Below are 15,746 nucleotides of genomic sequence, written 5' to 3' on the forward strand. Positions count from 1 at the left end.
AGCTCTACAACGTCACAGCGAACGTGGGCGTGGTGTGTTCTCGTGGTCAGGCGTGCTCGTGCTCTTTTTCCACCTCGTGCTACGTGCCGTCAGAGCCGTTCTGTGTGTACCTTTTTAGCAGCCAATCAGCTGCGGGCAGAGCGCCCAAACCCCTCGCCGGCCAATCAGAAGCTGGTAACTTTCACCCATTTCCTTATTGTTTCCTCGCTCACTGATGTCCATATGAGAGCCAGATGGTGAGGCGCTCGTACTATTCCATTCAGCATCTAATCCACCTGCAGAGTCAGCGGCCTGTGGAAAACTACCATTGATGGTGTCAAATGGATGCATAAAAATAACACTAATATTTTACAGTATGGTCATGTGCTCGGGTGAAAGTCAAATTAGGAGGAATAATAATAATTAGAACGTCATTGAACCTAGTTAGGGGTGAGAAATTAAAGGAAAAACGTGACACAGTCAGTACAACATATGATTTTCTTTAATTTGATGTTTTGACGATAGTTGTAGAAAGCGGGTACTGTTTCATTTACCTGATTTAAGATAATAAAACCATAATTATATTAATACTAAGCCATGGCAAAATGCCCACCCTCTGAAAACTGGAGTCTGGGGTTCTGCTCCCTATAAGTACTTCAGTTTTTCCTTTATTTTATCATACTTCAGTGAAATTTTAAGAACAAAATGCTGGGACCATAGTTTGTCTGCTACTAATGTTCATTAAATTAAAAGCAGCCACAGTAGATCATCTGACTCTTTGGCATGAAGAGCAATATGCTTCTTGTCTCTGACTAATTTTCAAACTGAGGTTGTTGATAATATATCATCCCAGTGAGCATCCATGTGTGAAGTGTGTCAGATGGTAAAAATGGCATGTATTTGTATAGCGCTTTAGTCAGGAGTGTGAGGGCAGTGTGAGCTCCATTGTGAGCCAGCGAGCAGCACCTACATAAAAAAAAAAACTTAATTAGGACGAAGGAGAAGTCACAGGTTCAGCTGTGAAGTGGAGCATGCCTGATGTTTACTTTCTGCCACAAATGTTCTTGCTAGGTTGTGTCATAAATGAGGTAAGAGACAAATGAGTGAATATTTCGAGAGAACACGTGGAGGTTCTAGTAGATGTGAATTACAGCCTTCATAAAGTGTTGTTTATGGCCTTGATCTGTTTCCCAGTACATGTGTTTGTGTCCACGTGCACGTTGAGGCTCAACAGTCGACAGTGAACATCATAAAGTTGTGATGGGCGAGTCTTCTAGCTGTGTTGCAATTACAAGTCTTCCTAGATCCAAGAAAACGAGGAAACCTTCACATGAGTGTCGGCAGTCTTCAGCAGCTACAGGCCATCCCTGCAAGTGGGAGGGTCACACTGTAAATCCAGTGTGAGCTGGTTTGTGTAACTTTAAACTAACAATTACGACAAAGGAAACAAAAGCTCACACCAAAGAGCCATCCATGAACATAGTTATGGGACACTGTAGACCCCAGATAGTTAGGACAGTTTGTACTCTTAATATGCTACTGTGAAACTACTGTTTTATTAGCTCTGAATTTAAGGCCAAATCAATGTATTTTTTCCATATATTTTGACATATAATAGAGAATAAGGGCAGGAGATGAATTAATAACATTGGCAATGGTTTCATTAAAGTCAATATTTCAGTAGATACGAGGTAAGTTGGCTTTTCAGCATATAGCATCTTAAAATAAACATTTTTTTAAATGTCTGTATCACTGCAGAGGCGAGGCCATAGATTAAGATATATTAGTATGGTCTGCTTTGATTCATCATGGCGTTGATTCAACAGGGTGCAGGAAACATTCTTCAGAGAATTGGGTCCATATTTATTGATAGTAGCGCACACATCCCAAATGTGCTCTACTGGACTGAGATGCGGTGACTTTAAAGGCCACATGATCACAGTGAACTCACTGTAATGTTCAAGGAACCAGTTTGAGCTTCGTGACACAGTGTGGTCATGCAGGTCTGGACATGGGCAGGAACAACAGACAGGTAAGCTGTTTTATTTAAACACTGCTCAAACTTTTGGCCAAAAGCATGGCAAGAAAACGTACCCCACACCACCATCACCACCAGCATGAATCATTAAAACGAGGCAGCGTGAGAGGAGTAAACAGTAATGGCCTACACCGCCAGCTATCAGCCACCTATAATGACACCTCGGCACATCTGAATAGATCCTATGATTGCAGGGTGGGACAGTGTCTCACAAACTGTTCATACCTTGGCGGTAACGACCGTTAGCTTATTAAATGATTAACAGAGGGTCAAAGATTCTCAGAAGCACCTCGAAGGGGAGAATCCCACCACGGGTTAAATGATATCTGGAACTCTCGTTTAGTTGTTTTGGAACTGAAAAGGTCTCTTAGATAGAGAGAGAGAGAGACAGAAAAAAGTCCACTTGCTCAAAAAATGACCTGGGTGACTGAGAAACCTACACAAACATCTTCTGTTGTCTAATTTTAGTAAGCCGTGGTGACCGTAACCTCAGTTTCCTGTTCTTTGCTGACAGGACTGGCACACCATGTGCTCTTCTGCTGCTGTAACACATCTGCTTCGCATGTGCACTGAATCGGTGCCACATACGTCTCAGGGAGCAGGTATACCTAATGATGTGGCCAGTGAGTGTATATTGTACATGTAAACACTTTTCAGAACTGTCGTTGCATCACGTCACACACTACTGTTTTGGTGCTGAGAAAGAGTCGCCCTGTTACACGTTGTTCTGTGAAAAAGCCGCCACACACCCACCTCCATGTGACACCCAGGAAGTCAAGCCAATATTTGCAAACAGCTCAGAGAACATACAGTAGTTTAACACGCATGTAACCAATTTAAGCCCAGGCAGTGCTCTAAGCAACAAACAGAGAACATATGATGAGGAACAATTTATTCAGTCATATTTACAGGCAGAAACAATCATGGAAGCTTCAGGAGAGTGAAACAGTTCATATGTGAGCAAACATTTTACAGCAGGTATGGTCGGTTTATGGGTTGAAACATTACAGATTTTGTGCTTTTATAGTCAGAATGAACAGTTTATGCACGAGTGTGACTCAAATAAAAAACATAACCAAAAAGTAAAATGCTACACTGTACATTCCTTCATTTTTCCAGATTTCCCCGAAGCATTTGGTTCGACAATAGGCACTCGGTTCAACCAACAAACGACCAGCGAGAGGCGTCCCCCTCGCAGAATGAAGACGGGACGCTGCCAGGTCGGGTTTGCCAGTGAAAAACACTCTTAAAGGATCACAAAAAGAAAAGTTCAAGCTTTTTGTCCAACTTTGCCACTCTGGAAAGGCAACAGAAGAGGAGTAAAGTAAGTCGGCACTTTATAAACAGACTTTTCATTGGTCAGATTTTCTGTACCAAAAATGCATAAGAATGCCCACAACCTACAAAAACACAAGTCATACTAACAACAGCTCAAAATGCATAAATCTATCATAGTCTTAAACTACCCAAATTCAATAGTGCAAAACATACGAGCAGTTTACAGACAATCAAGTCATGAAGTCCACACAGAAGTAATCCTATGCTTCAGTCTTCCTGCTACAATAATTTGAAAAAATGGAAGACACAAAGAACCAGAGTTAAACCGTCCAGAGGTGCTGACACTGCTGATCACTGAGGACGTTTCTGAATGACCAAAACATTCACTCATTAATCTGGAATTAAATTCAGACGTATTAATTGCGACCCCGTCCGAGAGAAAGCGTCACTGCTTCATGTGCAGTTTGTCAAACTTTGTCTGCTTTATGTCTTGACTTTCATCACATCTTTACAGAATCTATACAAATTTGTTGTAGATACTTTGCACACGTGTTAGTATTACATTTATGGGAACCTGTAATATGGAGTTTAGCCAAAATATTATCTAAATACAAAGCATTCAGTGTTGTATGAAGGCTGTTTATGTGACTATGTTACACAAAATAAACAATATATTGCTTGAACTTACCTAAATAATTTTACAATCCACAGGGACTCCTGTAGATTTTCCAGTATGGGTCACAAACTGCAGTAAGCGCTCACGTTCCTGCCTTTTCTTTTAAACACTCAGGATGACTGAGGCACATAATGACACCGGGTACAGAGTAAGTGGAGGCGATCAAAGGAAACTTCACAGAGCTAAAGGACCCCCGCACCAGCAAACGTTAGCACATGTTGACATGTCAGAACAGCATATGAGAGCGCTTCAAAGGGCCTTATGATGCAGCAGCTATGAGGTAAAAAAATAAAATAAAGCATCTGATACATTGGAAAAGCCTTGTTATCTACATCTGACGCACACGACATTCACATGAACCGGCACGAATATAAATGTGAGTTTGTTCCAGTGGTCTCGTACTGACCCAGATCTCAGTTAAAGGAGCTTCAAGATTCGCTCGTGTTTTTAAACTGTCACGATTTTCAGGTAATTTTGCCCTCATTAACTTCAAGCCTGTAATCTCTGACTCGAACAACGAGGAACAAGGAGGCTCATTATAATCCAGCACGAGCTCCCTAACAGCAGATTAAAGAATGAACGAATCGAGCAGCGGTTTCAGGTTTTAAATCAAATCTGGTAACAGAGTAGTGACTTCATTTAGTGTGGCCATAAAACCCCTCTGGGATAGAGGAGGGGTGAGTTCCCAGTGGCATTATGGGACGGAGCATTTATTTTGTTTTGATCGGACAACGACGGCACAAATCGTCAGCGGGATGATGACACGAAGCTTGTGTAGACTTGCTGGACGTTGACGCTCCACTTCAGGTGAGCCCTGCACAAACAGAAAAGAGCACAAAGAACTATCATGTCTGCACAATAAAAACATGTAAGTGTTATTTTAGACAGTGCAGCTGTCTATGAGGGACAGAAAAGGCCCACACTGTGTGCTGGAAGCATTTCCTAGAGATGTGGGTCTATACTGACACAATAACATCAGACAGCTGCAGTAGATTTGTTGGTTGAACATCCATGATGTCCATCTCCCGTTCAACCACATCCCAAAGGTGCTTCACTGCACTCGAATGGTCTCCGCAGTCACCAGATCTCAATCCAGTAAACTTGTCATGTTCAAGAAACCAGTTCTGAGTTTTGTTGCACGGCACATTATCCTGTTGTAAGCACCCATATGCAGATGGGTCCATTCATGCTGACAGGCCATCCCCCACACCTCCGTCACACCAGTCTGCACCACCACTATATGAGGCAGGATGGATCCATGCTCTCGTGATGTTTTTGCCACATTCTGACCCTACCAGCTGAATGTCACTGCAGAAATCTTGACAAAACACTCGCCCAGCTGACAAAACACAAGCACTGCACATTGCACAGCATACACAGTGTAGTCTATGCAGTGAGGAATGCTTGGACCGTTACACAGACCTACTCCACATATGCATAGCACAGCACAGGAGAACCACCTCAGTAGGACGAGATTCAGCTGGATATCTGCACTTGTAAAAGAGGGAGGACATGTTTGGTTATGCTAATGTTCCCATTTTGGAGCAAGAAGACAGAGGAGACGTTTTCATTAAGTATAAATCGTTTAACAGAGATGGTGCCTTACAGCATCAGGAATCAGCCACCCACAATGCAGTTTTGGAGTCTCTTTGCAAGCTGATTCAACCCACGCTCACATAATGAAGAGCGCGATGGAGCAAAGTCTCACGAACAATTAACAACTTGGTGGAAATGACCCTTAACGACTTGCTTCATTAACAGTGGGCCAATAATTCCCAGGATTATGTCCAAAGGGAGAATCCCACTAGAAATTGAGTACCAAGGATTTTCCACCAGTTGTTTTTGAACTGAAAAAGGTTCTTGAATACGAGGTCCAGTTTCCTTTTCCTCAAGCGCTAAAAACTGACCCAGATAACAGAGAACGTACACAGACAATCTGCTGTGGTCCTGTTTTGGCGAGCCTGTGAGAACTGTAGCCTCGGTTTCCTGTTCACAGCTCACAGGAGCAGCAGTGTGGTCTTCTGCTGCCGTGTACCACCTGCAGTGGTTATTTCACTTACTGCTGCCTTCCTATCAGCTCACAGATGTCTGGTCATGACCTTTGACCTCTGGCATCAACAAGGCATTTTACCCACTTGTATGGGTTTAAACTTCAGCAGTTTGACTCGACTACGTCAACATGCCACAGTGTATCGAACTACTGCCACGTGATTGGGTGATTCGAAATTTGCATTAAGGCAGTTGAAGGAGTGTACCTAATGAAGTGGCCTGTATGAGTGTATGATGGGTCAGTCCTAAACTAAAAATGATCTCTTTTCAAGTAGTTTAAAAAATTGACAAGAATCTTGCTTCTGCATCTCAGTGATGTGTAGCATTAGCACACTGTCTCTCTGAGCATATCAGCCGGACAGTCACAGGTCACTACTCTATACAACCTTCAGCCACCTGGTTTCTACCAGCATGTGCTGCCACATTAGCAGCCTGTAAGGATATTATCGATTAAAACAAACAAACAAACTATCCACTGAAATTTTAGCCTGAATCAGGTTCTGTACAGGAGTTATCTACCTCAAGGACTGACAATATGACTTAAAATGAACAGTATTAACCTCTTCAGTCAGCCATATGTTGATGATAAAAACACCAAAATTGTTTGAAATCCAGGAAACTTCATCCAGAGATACAGCACAAACTGTGTAAGGCTAAAGTTTGGTGAAATATGTAAAATACCCCTAAAATCTAAAAACAAAGCAAAGTTTGTTCCCTCATCACATCACTTAAATGACGTGGAAGATACAGAATATGTACGTGACCATCAGCTGGGTTAAGTTAACACAAAATATGAGATTATAAGAATCTCTGAAGTACACGAGAAACTGAGAAATGTTGTTTCACAGCTGTAACTTTAGAAAGCAGAAAAGAAGCTGCACCAGACAGAATCAAGCAAACGTAGAGAAAGAAACACTGAAGGAGAAAAGCTCAGCTAATGACAGAACCTCAGTATTTAAAGGCAGCGAAGAAGCACACATCACACGAGTACCAACTCACACCGTGCAAACTGTGAAACTGCGTCCTGCTCAGTTCTACTTTTAGCACCAAAGCAATCAGATGAATATTTTTTCAGTTTGTGACCCTGACAATGTGCAACAGACGAACCTGTCATCATAGAACATTAATCCAAAATTAGGACACATCATAGACCCAGAGTGATGTACTTCTATAAACATAAACTGGAATCTGTTGTCACGTCTGCAGAGGCTTAATGGGCGATGCGGTAAACTCGTGTGAGAGCAGAGCACCATCTTGTGGCTGAAATAAGAAGTGCAACGTTACCTTCAAATCTCCGTCCGTCTCAGAACCCTTGACCTACAATCATTGATTTTGGCCTGAAAAATAAAAGTAAAGGTAAGAGCTGTGATAACGAACTGAAACCTGATGAGCTTCTGAGTTTGTTGTCACACATTAAAATGTGGTTAGAGGACCTCTACCTCTCAGACTTTTTCACGGGCTCCTGTGGGGCTGGATGCTGTTGCTGCTGTCTCTGCTCCTGCTCAATCCTACACACACACACACACACACACACACACACACACACACACACACACACACACACACACACACACACACACACAGAGTTACATACACAGAGTTATTCGATGGGAGTCTTGTGTAGCCAATTATCCAGTTCTAAGTGCTTAAGCCACTCTTAATTCTGCACACAGTTATATGTATATAATAATATGCACGAGGTTGGCGCGTAATGCTATTTAAAACTGCACAAAGCTATATCTTACCTTTCCCTCCGCGCTTTAATCCTCTCCTCGTCAAATCTGAAAACGAGAGGTGCTGTTATATCCTCACATCACACAGTAAATCCTGCCATCTAAGTCCTCTTTTTAGGAACTGAGGCAATAATCTTATTTTATATTTATTCAAACAGCAGTCTTGTTCTCGGTTTGGTTTAAATGAGTAATAACTTTAAAAAAAGAAAAAAGGATTAACCGCTGCCTGCAGGTAAAGCTCACGTTCTCCATCTAGTGGTCACAGATACTTACTGCACCACACACTCGGGGACATGGACGTGCTCCATGGGCACCATTTCTGCCAGTTCGTCCAGGCTGTGGACGTACTGGATCTTATTCATGAACTTCACACTGCAGAGGACGAGAGAAAAGCAACACAACAGTTACACAGATACACAAAAAGACAAACAATAAAAAAAATCTGCAGCAAACAGATCCACGCTGTCAAACTGATATTTTAAATGAGAAACAGATTAAAGTTATTATAGTCGCTCTGTGTCAGACCTCCCGTCTCAGGGATGTTTCCTTTCCTGCACATTGCACTTCATTCTGCTCGACCCGGCTTTATACTTACTATGAAATCTTGATTTTATTGTATTATTCTGTAAAATTAACCCATTTACCCATATGGGGACATAGTTAGTAGCAACTATGTAACAAAGTAACAAGTGAGCTTAGTTTATAGACTTGACAGGACTGTCTGATCTCAAATAGCTATCAGAAAAATAAAAAGCACATCCCAAACAAGGACTCAGTTCTCGGGAGGTCAAAAGACATCGTGTGGCCTGTATCGATTAACCTTCAGGTCTTAATGGAAAACGTTCAGTGTTTGATATTCAGCTTGTTCGTATCACCTGATAAAAGGCCTCGATATAGCCAGGACGGTGCGTATAAACCACGTGGGATGAGCAATGACTAGAGACTTCAGGTTCTTCCTCAATCTGCCAGAAAACAGAAAGAAAACGTTTGTTAACAGAGCTGCATCGTTGTTCACACGTTTATGCTTTGTGTGTGTGTGCTTAAAAGTTTATTCCAATTTTATTCCCAACTGCCAAACAGGACTCAGAGCCATCGACAAGCTTTCACTGACTGACAGCTTGAGAAAACATTTATTTCTCTCCCTTTCATATCTGTCAATATCAGCATCGTGTATGTGGGATGATGGAGATGAGCCAGAGTTCAGCGCTGATGTGAACATCTCCAAAAAGATCTATATAAAGAAATTCCCAATACGCTAGATATCAATCAATGTATTGAACTTTTTTCTGACCTTCTGTCGATCATTTGGTAGCATTTCTTCAGCCAGCTGATGCCAGGCATCTTGTTCCGAGGAGTTGCTCCGTTCATGTAAATAATCAGGTAATCCTCGGCAACGAGCATCTCCAGACTGCTCACCACATACCTGGAGGGCACGAGAGTTATGATTTCCTGTTGGGTGCAGTTCAAAATGTGTTGATATACAGGGCTTAAAAGTGCGAGTAAGTTGGCTCTGACTGAGAGACGCACAGGAAGAGGTTTTCCATGATGTAGTGGTAATCTGCACAGCTGCTGTCAGGCAGGTAACAAGCAGAAAACACAATGATGGCATTCAGGCCTTCGCCGTAATAACCTGAGGAGAGAGAGTTTAAGCTTACTGTCATGGAAATCTTCACAACAAACCAGAGGAAACATATTGAATGTTTAAACTGAGACATTTTACTACTTCCTGAAAGTCATTTTTACACATGACTGGTTATAAAGAGAGCATCTCAGTTTCACCAGTTTGCAAAAAATGCATCTACAAAACATAAAATTGTGAAGACTTTGAATATCTCATCCTCTACAGTACATTATATCACCAACAATTCAGAAAACCCAGAAAAATCTCTGCATGCAGGCAACAAGGGGAAAGTTCATGATGAGCGTCAGGTGTTCAGGCGTCAGTCTGTCATGGAAATCACTGCATCCACAAATCACTGCCTGTGCACACGATCACACCATATATATATATATATATATATATATATATATATATATATATATATATATATATATATATATATATATATATATATATATATATATATATATATATATATATATATATATATATATAAGGATTTTAAGGATTATTTTATTGCTAATTGAGAGCTTTTTCTGACTCTCACCTCCGTGTGTGATGACCCGAAGGTAAGGTCTGATGACCTGCATGTCGATGCGATGTTCCTGTTCTCCGATGATCACTGTTCTCCAGAGGCGTCCGTTGTTGGCATTCCCATCCTCGCCCACCTCTCCGGATCTGTCAACGGGATTTGCTTTCGCTGATGCCACCGGTGTGTCATCTGGGCACGAACAGAGTTATGCTGAATCATTTTAGTCGAAGGGAAACATTGATCATAATATGTGTAAGCTCCTTTTAAGTTAGGTTGTGTTACAGATCCTTTCCTTTTGCAAAGTCTCTGTAAAAATCGACATGTATTAGTATGTTTAGGTTAAAGAGCACAGTGTAACTTCTCAGCTGACATTTTATGGTACGTGCATGGATACATGTAGTGAATTTTCAGCTTAAATAGCAACAAAAAACCCTTTTTGCCTAAAGTTCAGCCTCAACTAGCTTTTTGAAGCTGATGGATTAATATCAGGAGTAAAAACAGTGACCTGTTATGGATCTGCTAACCTTCCCACTCCAGGTCATTGCCATTCGTGATGAACTCGAGTGAGTCGGTTTCATCTGGAGTGTCGATGTCGTCAACGTTTATGTCCAGGTCATCCGGCGTGTCCAGGAAGTCATCTGACAACAAAGAACCTTCACTTTGATCCAGGGAGAGGTTCATCTCCGGGGCGATCAACGTACGCCTCTTCCGGTGGGATGAGGACACACCGCCGCTGCCTCCTCCTCCCGGTGAGCTCACGTTCAGGGAGGTAGGATGAGCTACAGTGAGACCAGAGGGCAGGAGGAAAGAGACTGTGATTCATGCCACACAGAGAGGGGTTTGTCATCAATAATGATCATTCGGTGACCCCCGACTTGTTGGTGTTACTTACAGGTTCTGTCATCTGTGAGACCACAGGAGGGGTCCATGTCTCCGTACTCTGGTAGTGGTCTGGTTGGAAACATGCATACACTATGTAAGCATCTAGCGCTGTGTTTGCCCAATCTATTACACGACAGAGAGGAAGTTGTGATGCTGCAGAGAGTAAAGGTTCAGCCACACAGTACAAAAACCCATCATTTTTCCTCAGCTGAGATAAATGCATCCTAAAGCACGCCCTACTTTGTAACTATGACCTCATAATAAAATGGATCCATGTGATTAGGACCGTGTTAAAAGGTCCAAGCTAGGCATGGGTGTTGTCACTAATCTGGCTAAGCGCTGAAAAGAAGAGCACGCAGAAGAGGATAGAGATGGTTATTAACTTGTCTCCGGGGAGAGACGAAGATTACAGCGCCGCCGGGCAGGGTGTGAGTCAGAGCGGATGATGGAGGGGTGGAGAAACAGTTTGCATGCAAACAAAGTGTCTGCATTTCTGCTTCTGTTTACACTCTGCACAGAAGGAGGAGAGGATGGGAGGACATCAACATCTTCCTCTTCTTCCCTCCTTGTCAAATGTGTCTAAAGCAGAAAAAGCAAGCAAATGGGGGCAAACGTGCTTGCACCTGCATGTGTTATCTGTCGGCAATAAAACCCGAGGAACAACCGAGGAGCTGAGTGCACAGCTGTGCTCTCACTGGTTAAAAAAAACTGGGAGGAGGAGAGAGCTCTAGCGCAGTGTTGTTCAGCAGAGAGGGTCTTAGCTGCATTCCCGTGAAAGCCAACCGTCTCATCCTCCCATTCGCGGGAGGACAGTTGTGTGACAGTGCGGGCTCCTCCTGAGCCAACAATCACGCTTCAGCCCACAGAAACAGACACTGTGCCTCTATTCCCCGAGGACCCCTGCAGTGACTACTGATCCGCCGCTTCCTTTGTCACAAATGAAGCTCTTTTTTTTATAGAAATGCAAACTGACGAGGGGGGCGAGCTCAAGCTCATCTGTTTATGTCTGCATTATCTCTTAAGATCAGCACGAACCACTGATGCTTACCTTACGGAGACAGCGCGGGGCTGCTTTTGTCCAAGCCGATCCTTAATGATCTTTATCTTTTACCTCACACACCTCTGTGTTTGGGCTCATTCCCTGTCCTCTCAGCTGGTGTGAGCCAAACCGGAGCAGAGCATCACTCTGATTCTTCTTTAATAACTGACTGACCCTCCGTCTTTAACCACAACCTGCCACCATATTCCTGAACTGGTGTTGTTGATCAGCGACTGCCGTTGCGTCACATGACGTTGCCCGACACCGCTTCCAAGACGGCGCTGCACCTGCTCCCTGGCTTCCTGCCTCCCCCATCCAACAAAGGAGGAGGGAAAAGGGAGGAGGAGGAGCAGAAGGAGGAGGATGGAGCCCAGTGCTGATTTTCATCACACTTTCCTGCCACTTATTTTCTGCTCATTAAGCTCTGAATTTCAGCCACTGCTCATCAAATTCCCATAATTATAAACAATATCGCAGATCTTATCCTGTTGTGGAAAATTACCAATCAGCTGAGGATTTAAAGGAGAATAAGTGGATTTTTTTTTAAAATCTTACAATCAGTTTTCATCATCACATCAACACGACCGCGCATTAGATGCCTTTAAAAAGTGGAAGGATCATACCTGGGGAAGTCTTCATCCTGCCACTCGTCTTTTACTTCCATGTTCTCCATTCGTAGAGTCGCCTCTGTGGTGCCCATCCCTCAGAGAGGAGAGCAGGGGCCTGGAGGTGTGCAGAGAGTTTTTATGAGCAATAGCACTCGCAGTCACAGACCAAAGGTGTCACACATTGCTGCACTGCAGGAACATGTGTTTTGGCCTGTATGCTGAGGGAAAAGTCAGATTTCTCCCAAATAATTGACTCTCTTTCATTATAATTAGGGGGCTTAAGTCACTGCAGCTCACGTGGTTTTCATCCCCCCGGCCCACCGGAGCACATGTGAGAGGCATGTGACTGGATCGGACTGAGCTCGCTTTTCTGCGCTCAGAAATCCTTCAAAAGTCAAATATGAAAATTGACTTTGGCCTCGCCTGGAATTCCACAGGCAGACGTGGAGGACAAAACTGACTCCTCTTTAAGTCTACCACACCTCTGCTTTCTCAGGCTTCCAGGCACTAACACAATTAAATAGAAAACCTGAAAAGCATGAATTAATTTGTGCTTAAGAGCTTAGAGAGAATTCTCAGTCAACTGCACGAGTCCTAAAGTTCTGCTTTCCTCATGCTTTTCCGAGCCTGTTCCACAGAGCGATGGAAGCATTTCCACTCTTGGGTTGCAGGTTGCACTTAGAAACAGAATGAAAAGGTGTGTTTAGCCACAAAAAATGTGCTGTAGTACAACCAGCCCCAGTGCGATGATGACATTCAGCAGTGCATACCGAAATAATAGCAACACTGTGATATAATCGCTAGGAGTGGTGTGGTTTTGGCAGCAGCACTTGTGGCTGTGTATGAAATGGAAGGCAGCCAAATAACTAACAAAGGAAATAATTTGTTTCCACATGTTTTGTTTTATTATGCACAAGAAAAATTATTGTGTGGAGGCAAGCCAGCAGGCGTAAATCGCAAAATCATGTTTATAAAAAAATAAATAAACACCATGTAACTGTGAGCGGGTTGTTTCTTCCCGGTCTTCAGATGTGAACATCAATGATTTCTGCAAAGCCAATCAGCACCAAAAGGTGCAGTAAAATGGCTCCACAGCCTTTCTAGGTCACCCCAAGTGGAGCATCCAACAGAAAAGATTTCTCACATTAACGGACAATCGTGCATGCGTGTGCAAGCTGTGTGACCATGCATAAAATAAATGCAAGGATGTTAAACTCACACGAGCGGCGTGAGATCTCCCGATGTGGAGCGTCTTCTTCGTCCTCAGTCACAGATGCACAGATTTGAGGGGAGACCGCCCCGCTGCTCCACATCAACAGAAAAGCGTGGGTCAGTCTAAAATTCCTCCTCCTCTTTCTCTCTCCGTCTCTCATTCATTCGTTCGGAGTCACGCACGCGCACTTGTGCACGGACACAGTCATACACTGTCCTCGATGTCCGCGGCTCGCCAGCAGCAGGTGTCTGAGGACAGGGGGCACCTCTGTTCTGGACCCCCCTCTCCTCTCCTCCGCCTCTGGTCACCTTTGTTGGGGGAAGACTGGCCGTGAAGAGCGAGCCGACAGCCTTGCCTCTCAGCTCTTACTTCCACACCACCGAGACACAAAATTCCTTTAATGGGAACGCATCTGCTCTGGCATCGTGATCTCTCTCTCTATATATATATCGACCCCCCCTCTCTTCTCCCTTAATGTGGACCCAAATACCTTTGGAGAAGCTTTTTCTTCTCACCACAGTATCAATTGAAAAGCTTCTTTGGGCTTCCACTGTATTTACATTCCTCCATGGAAGTAGCTTATTTATCCCTGCAGCAACTTGGGAAAAATAAGCACCAGCCTCTGTCTCCTTTTAGTCCCATCAGATAATCCTGCTGTTGTTTTCAGTGGTGGTCTGTGTGGCTGCTGTTCCCTGGCAACAGCATCTCTCTCCATCCATAGCCTCTCTTCAGCCTCTATGCCTCCTTGCTCGTGCCTCTTTCATACCTGCTACCCCACAACATGAATTATTCAGACCCTTACTTCACTTTCTGCCAGCCAATCATATCACCCCTACAGCTTCACCGCATACTATGGCTGAAAATACTTGTTCTGCACATTCCTAAAAGGTCTCTTTTACTCTGTCCATAAGGCCTCGTGAGTAATTACCCGCGAGAAAAAGCTTTTAACAAATATTTGTGTCCCTCTTATGCATAATAAGGGTTTTCCTCTTCTTCTTTTTTTTTGTACGGATCCTGAGCTGATGCCTTTAAAACCCCCAAGGTCAAACGATGCTTTTTAGCATCGTGGACATAGTGCACCTTTATACGAAACGTCCAGAAGAGCTGAATGTGATGGTGCTTGGTATGACTCACCCCAGGCAGCTGGGTTAACATTAGACTGTACCTCAATTATCAGAGGCACGCAACACCCGTCCAATCACCCAGCCATTCACACCCAGAGTATTAAGCAAAGCGAGAGCATTCACTCCAACGTACTTCCGTCTCCGCTAAAATTTATTTATTTACGTATATATCAATTAATCGTTCATAAAATTGGTATAACAAATAATAATTATACAAATCAGTACAAAATGTAAAAGAGATAAAAAGCAGAAAAGAGAAGGAAACAAAATAAAGCAGTGCCTTTACTAAAGCATAAAACTGGAGTTAATTAGTTAAATTGACTTTTTTTAATTACAGTTTTTTTTTTAAATATGATCTGTTTGTTGAAATTTAAAATAAGACCAGATCCAAAAAACTATATGTAGGGCATTAAGTTTGTGTGGGGCAAAGGAGAACATAAATATGTTAACATAAATATAAACATCCACAACTTACTATTGTAAGTTGTGGATGTCACTAGATTGTCAATTAGCATGTAAAGGTTAAATATATTATATTTCTAGCACTATTGCTAAAGTTTGTTCGCGTGTTCTCATGCCACAGCTCACGCATTCTCTGTTATGACACTATTATCTCAGCAGTTTCAGGTTGGGTTTATCATTACACTGGCATACAGTTTTGAGCCATACCTGAATAGTGTTTAAGACACAGATATACGGTGTCATTTAGCGCTATAATAATAATATTAATAATAATAATAATAATAATAATAATAATAATAATAATAATAATGAGAAGAAGAAGGATTATTTTTAATCTCAGCGGGGGGGGGGGTTAGTGCGCATGCGTGTGGCGATTGAGTGGAGAAGTTATGAAAATCTATATATATTAACAAGGATATCATATATATATAGAAATTATACACTGACCGCAGACTTTACATGGCGCACACGGAGTTCCTCGCTGAAAGCTCCCTGTTTGTAACCGTTTCGTG

General features: G+C 42.8%; 1 protein-coding gene across 2 annotated transcripts; it reads right to left on the reverse strand.

Moving 5' to 3' along the window:
* Positions 1 to 2,894: 2,894 nt before the first annotated feature.
* Positions 2,895 to 14,787, reverse strand: atcaya (ATCAY kinesin light chain interacting caytaxin a). 2 transcript variants are annotated; one of them, XM_026159689.1, is made up of 13 exons: positions 13,655 to 14,787; positions 12,451 to 12,550; positions 10,799 to 10,857; positions 10,431 to 10,685; positions 9,922 to 10,095; positions 9,281 to 9,383; positions 9,045 to 9,176; positions 8,629 to 8,715; positions 8,027 to 8,125; positions 7,766 to 7,801; positions 7,460 to 7,528; positions 7,305 to 7,357; positions 2,895 to 4,785 (listed from the first exon to the last, which is right to left on the reverse strand). In XM_026159689.1, the coding sequence occupies exons 2-12, from the start codon at positions 12,525 to 12,527 to the stop codon at positions 7,324 to 7,326; spliced, it is 1,125 nt and encodes a 374-aa protein (XP_026015474.1). In that variant the 5' UTR covers positions 12,528 to 12,550; positions 13,655 to 14,787; the 3' UTR covers positions 2,895 to 4,785; positions 7,305 to 7,323. The 2 variants fall into 2 exon arrangements, with proteins under 2 accessions (XP_026015474.1, XP_026015475.1); XM_026159690.1 differs by lacking the exons at positions 12,451 to 12,550; positions 13,655 to 14,787 and adding an exon at positions 11,837 to 12,421.
* Between the last annotated feature and the right edge of the window lie 959 nt (positions 14,788 to 15,746).

Source organism: Astatotilapia calliptera, chromosome 23 (genome assembly GCF_900246225.1).
Source record: "Astatotilapia calliptera chromosome 23, fAstCal1.2, whole genome shotgun sequence".
NCBI classification, from domain to species: Eukaryota; Metazoa; Chordata; class Actinopteri; order Cichliformes; family Cichlidae; genus Astatotilapia; species Astatotilapia calliptera.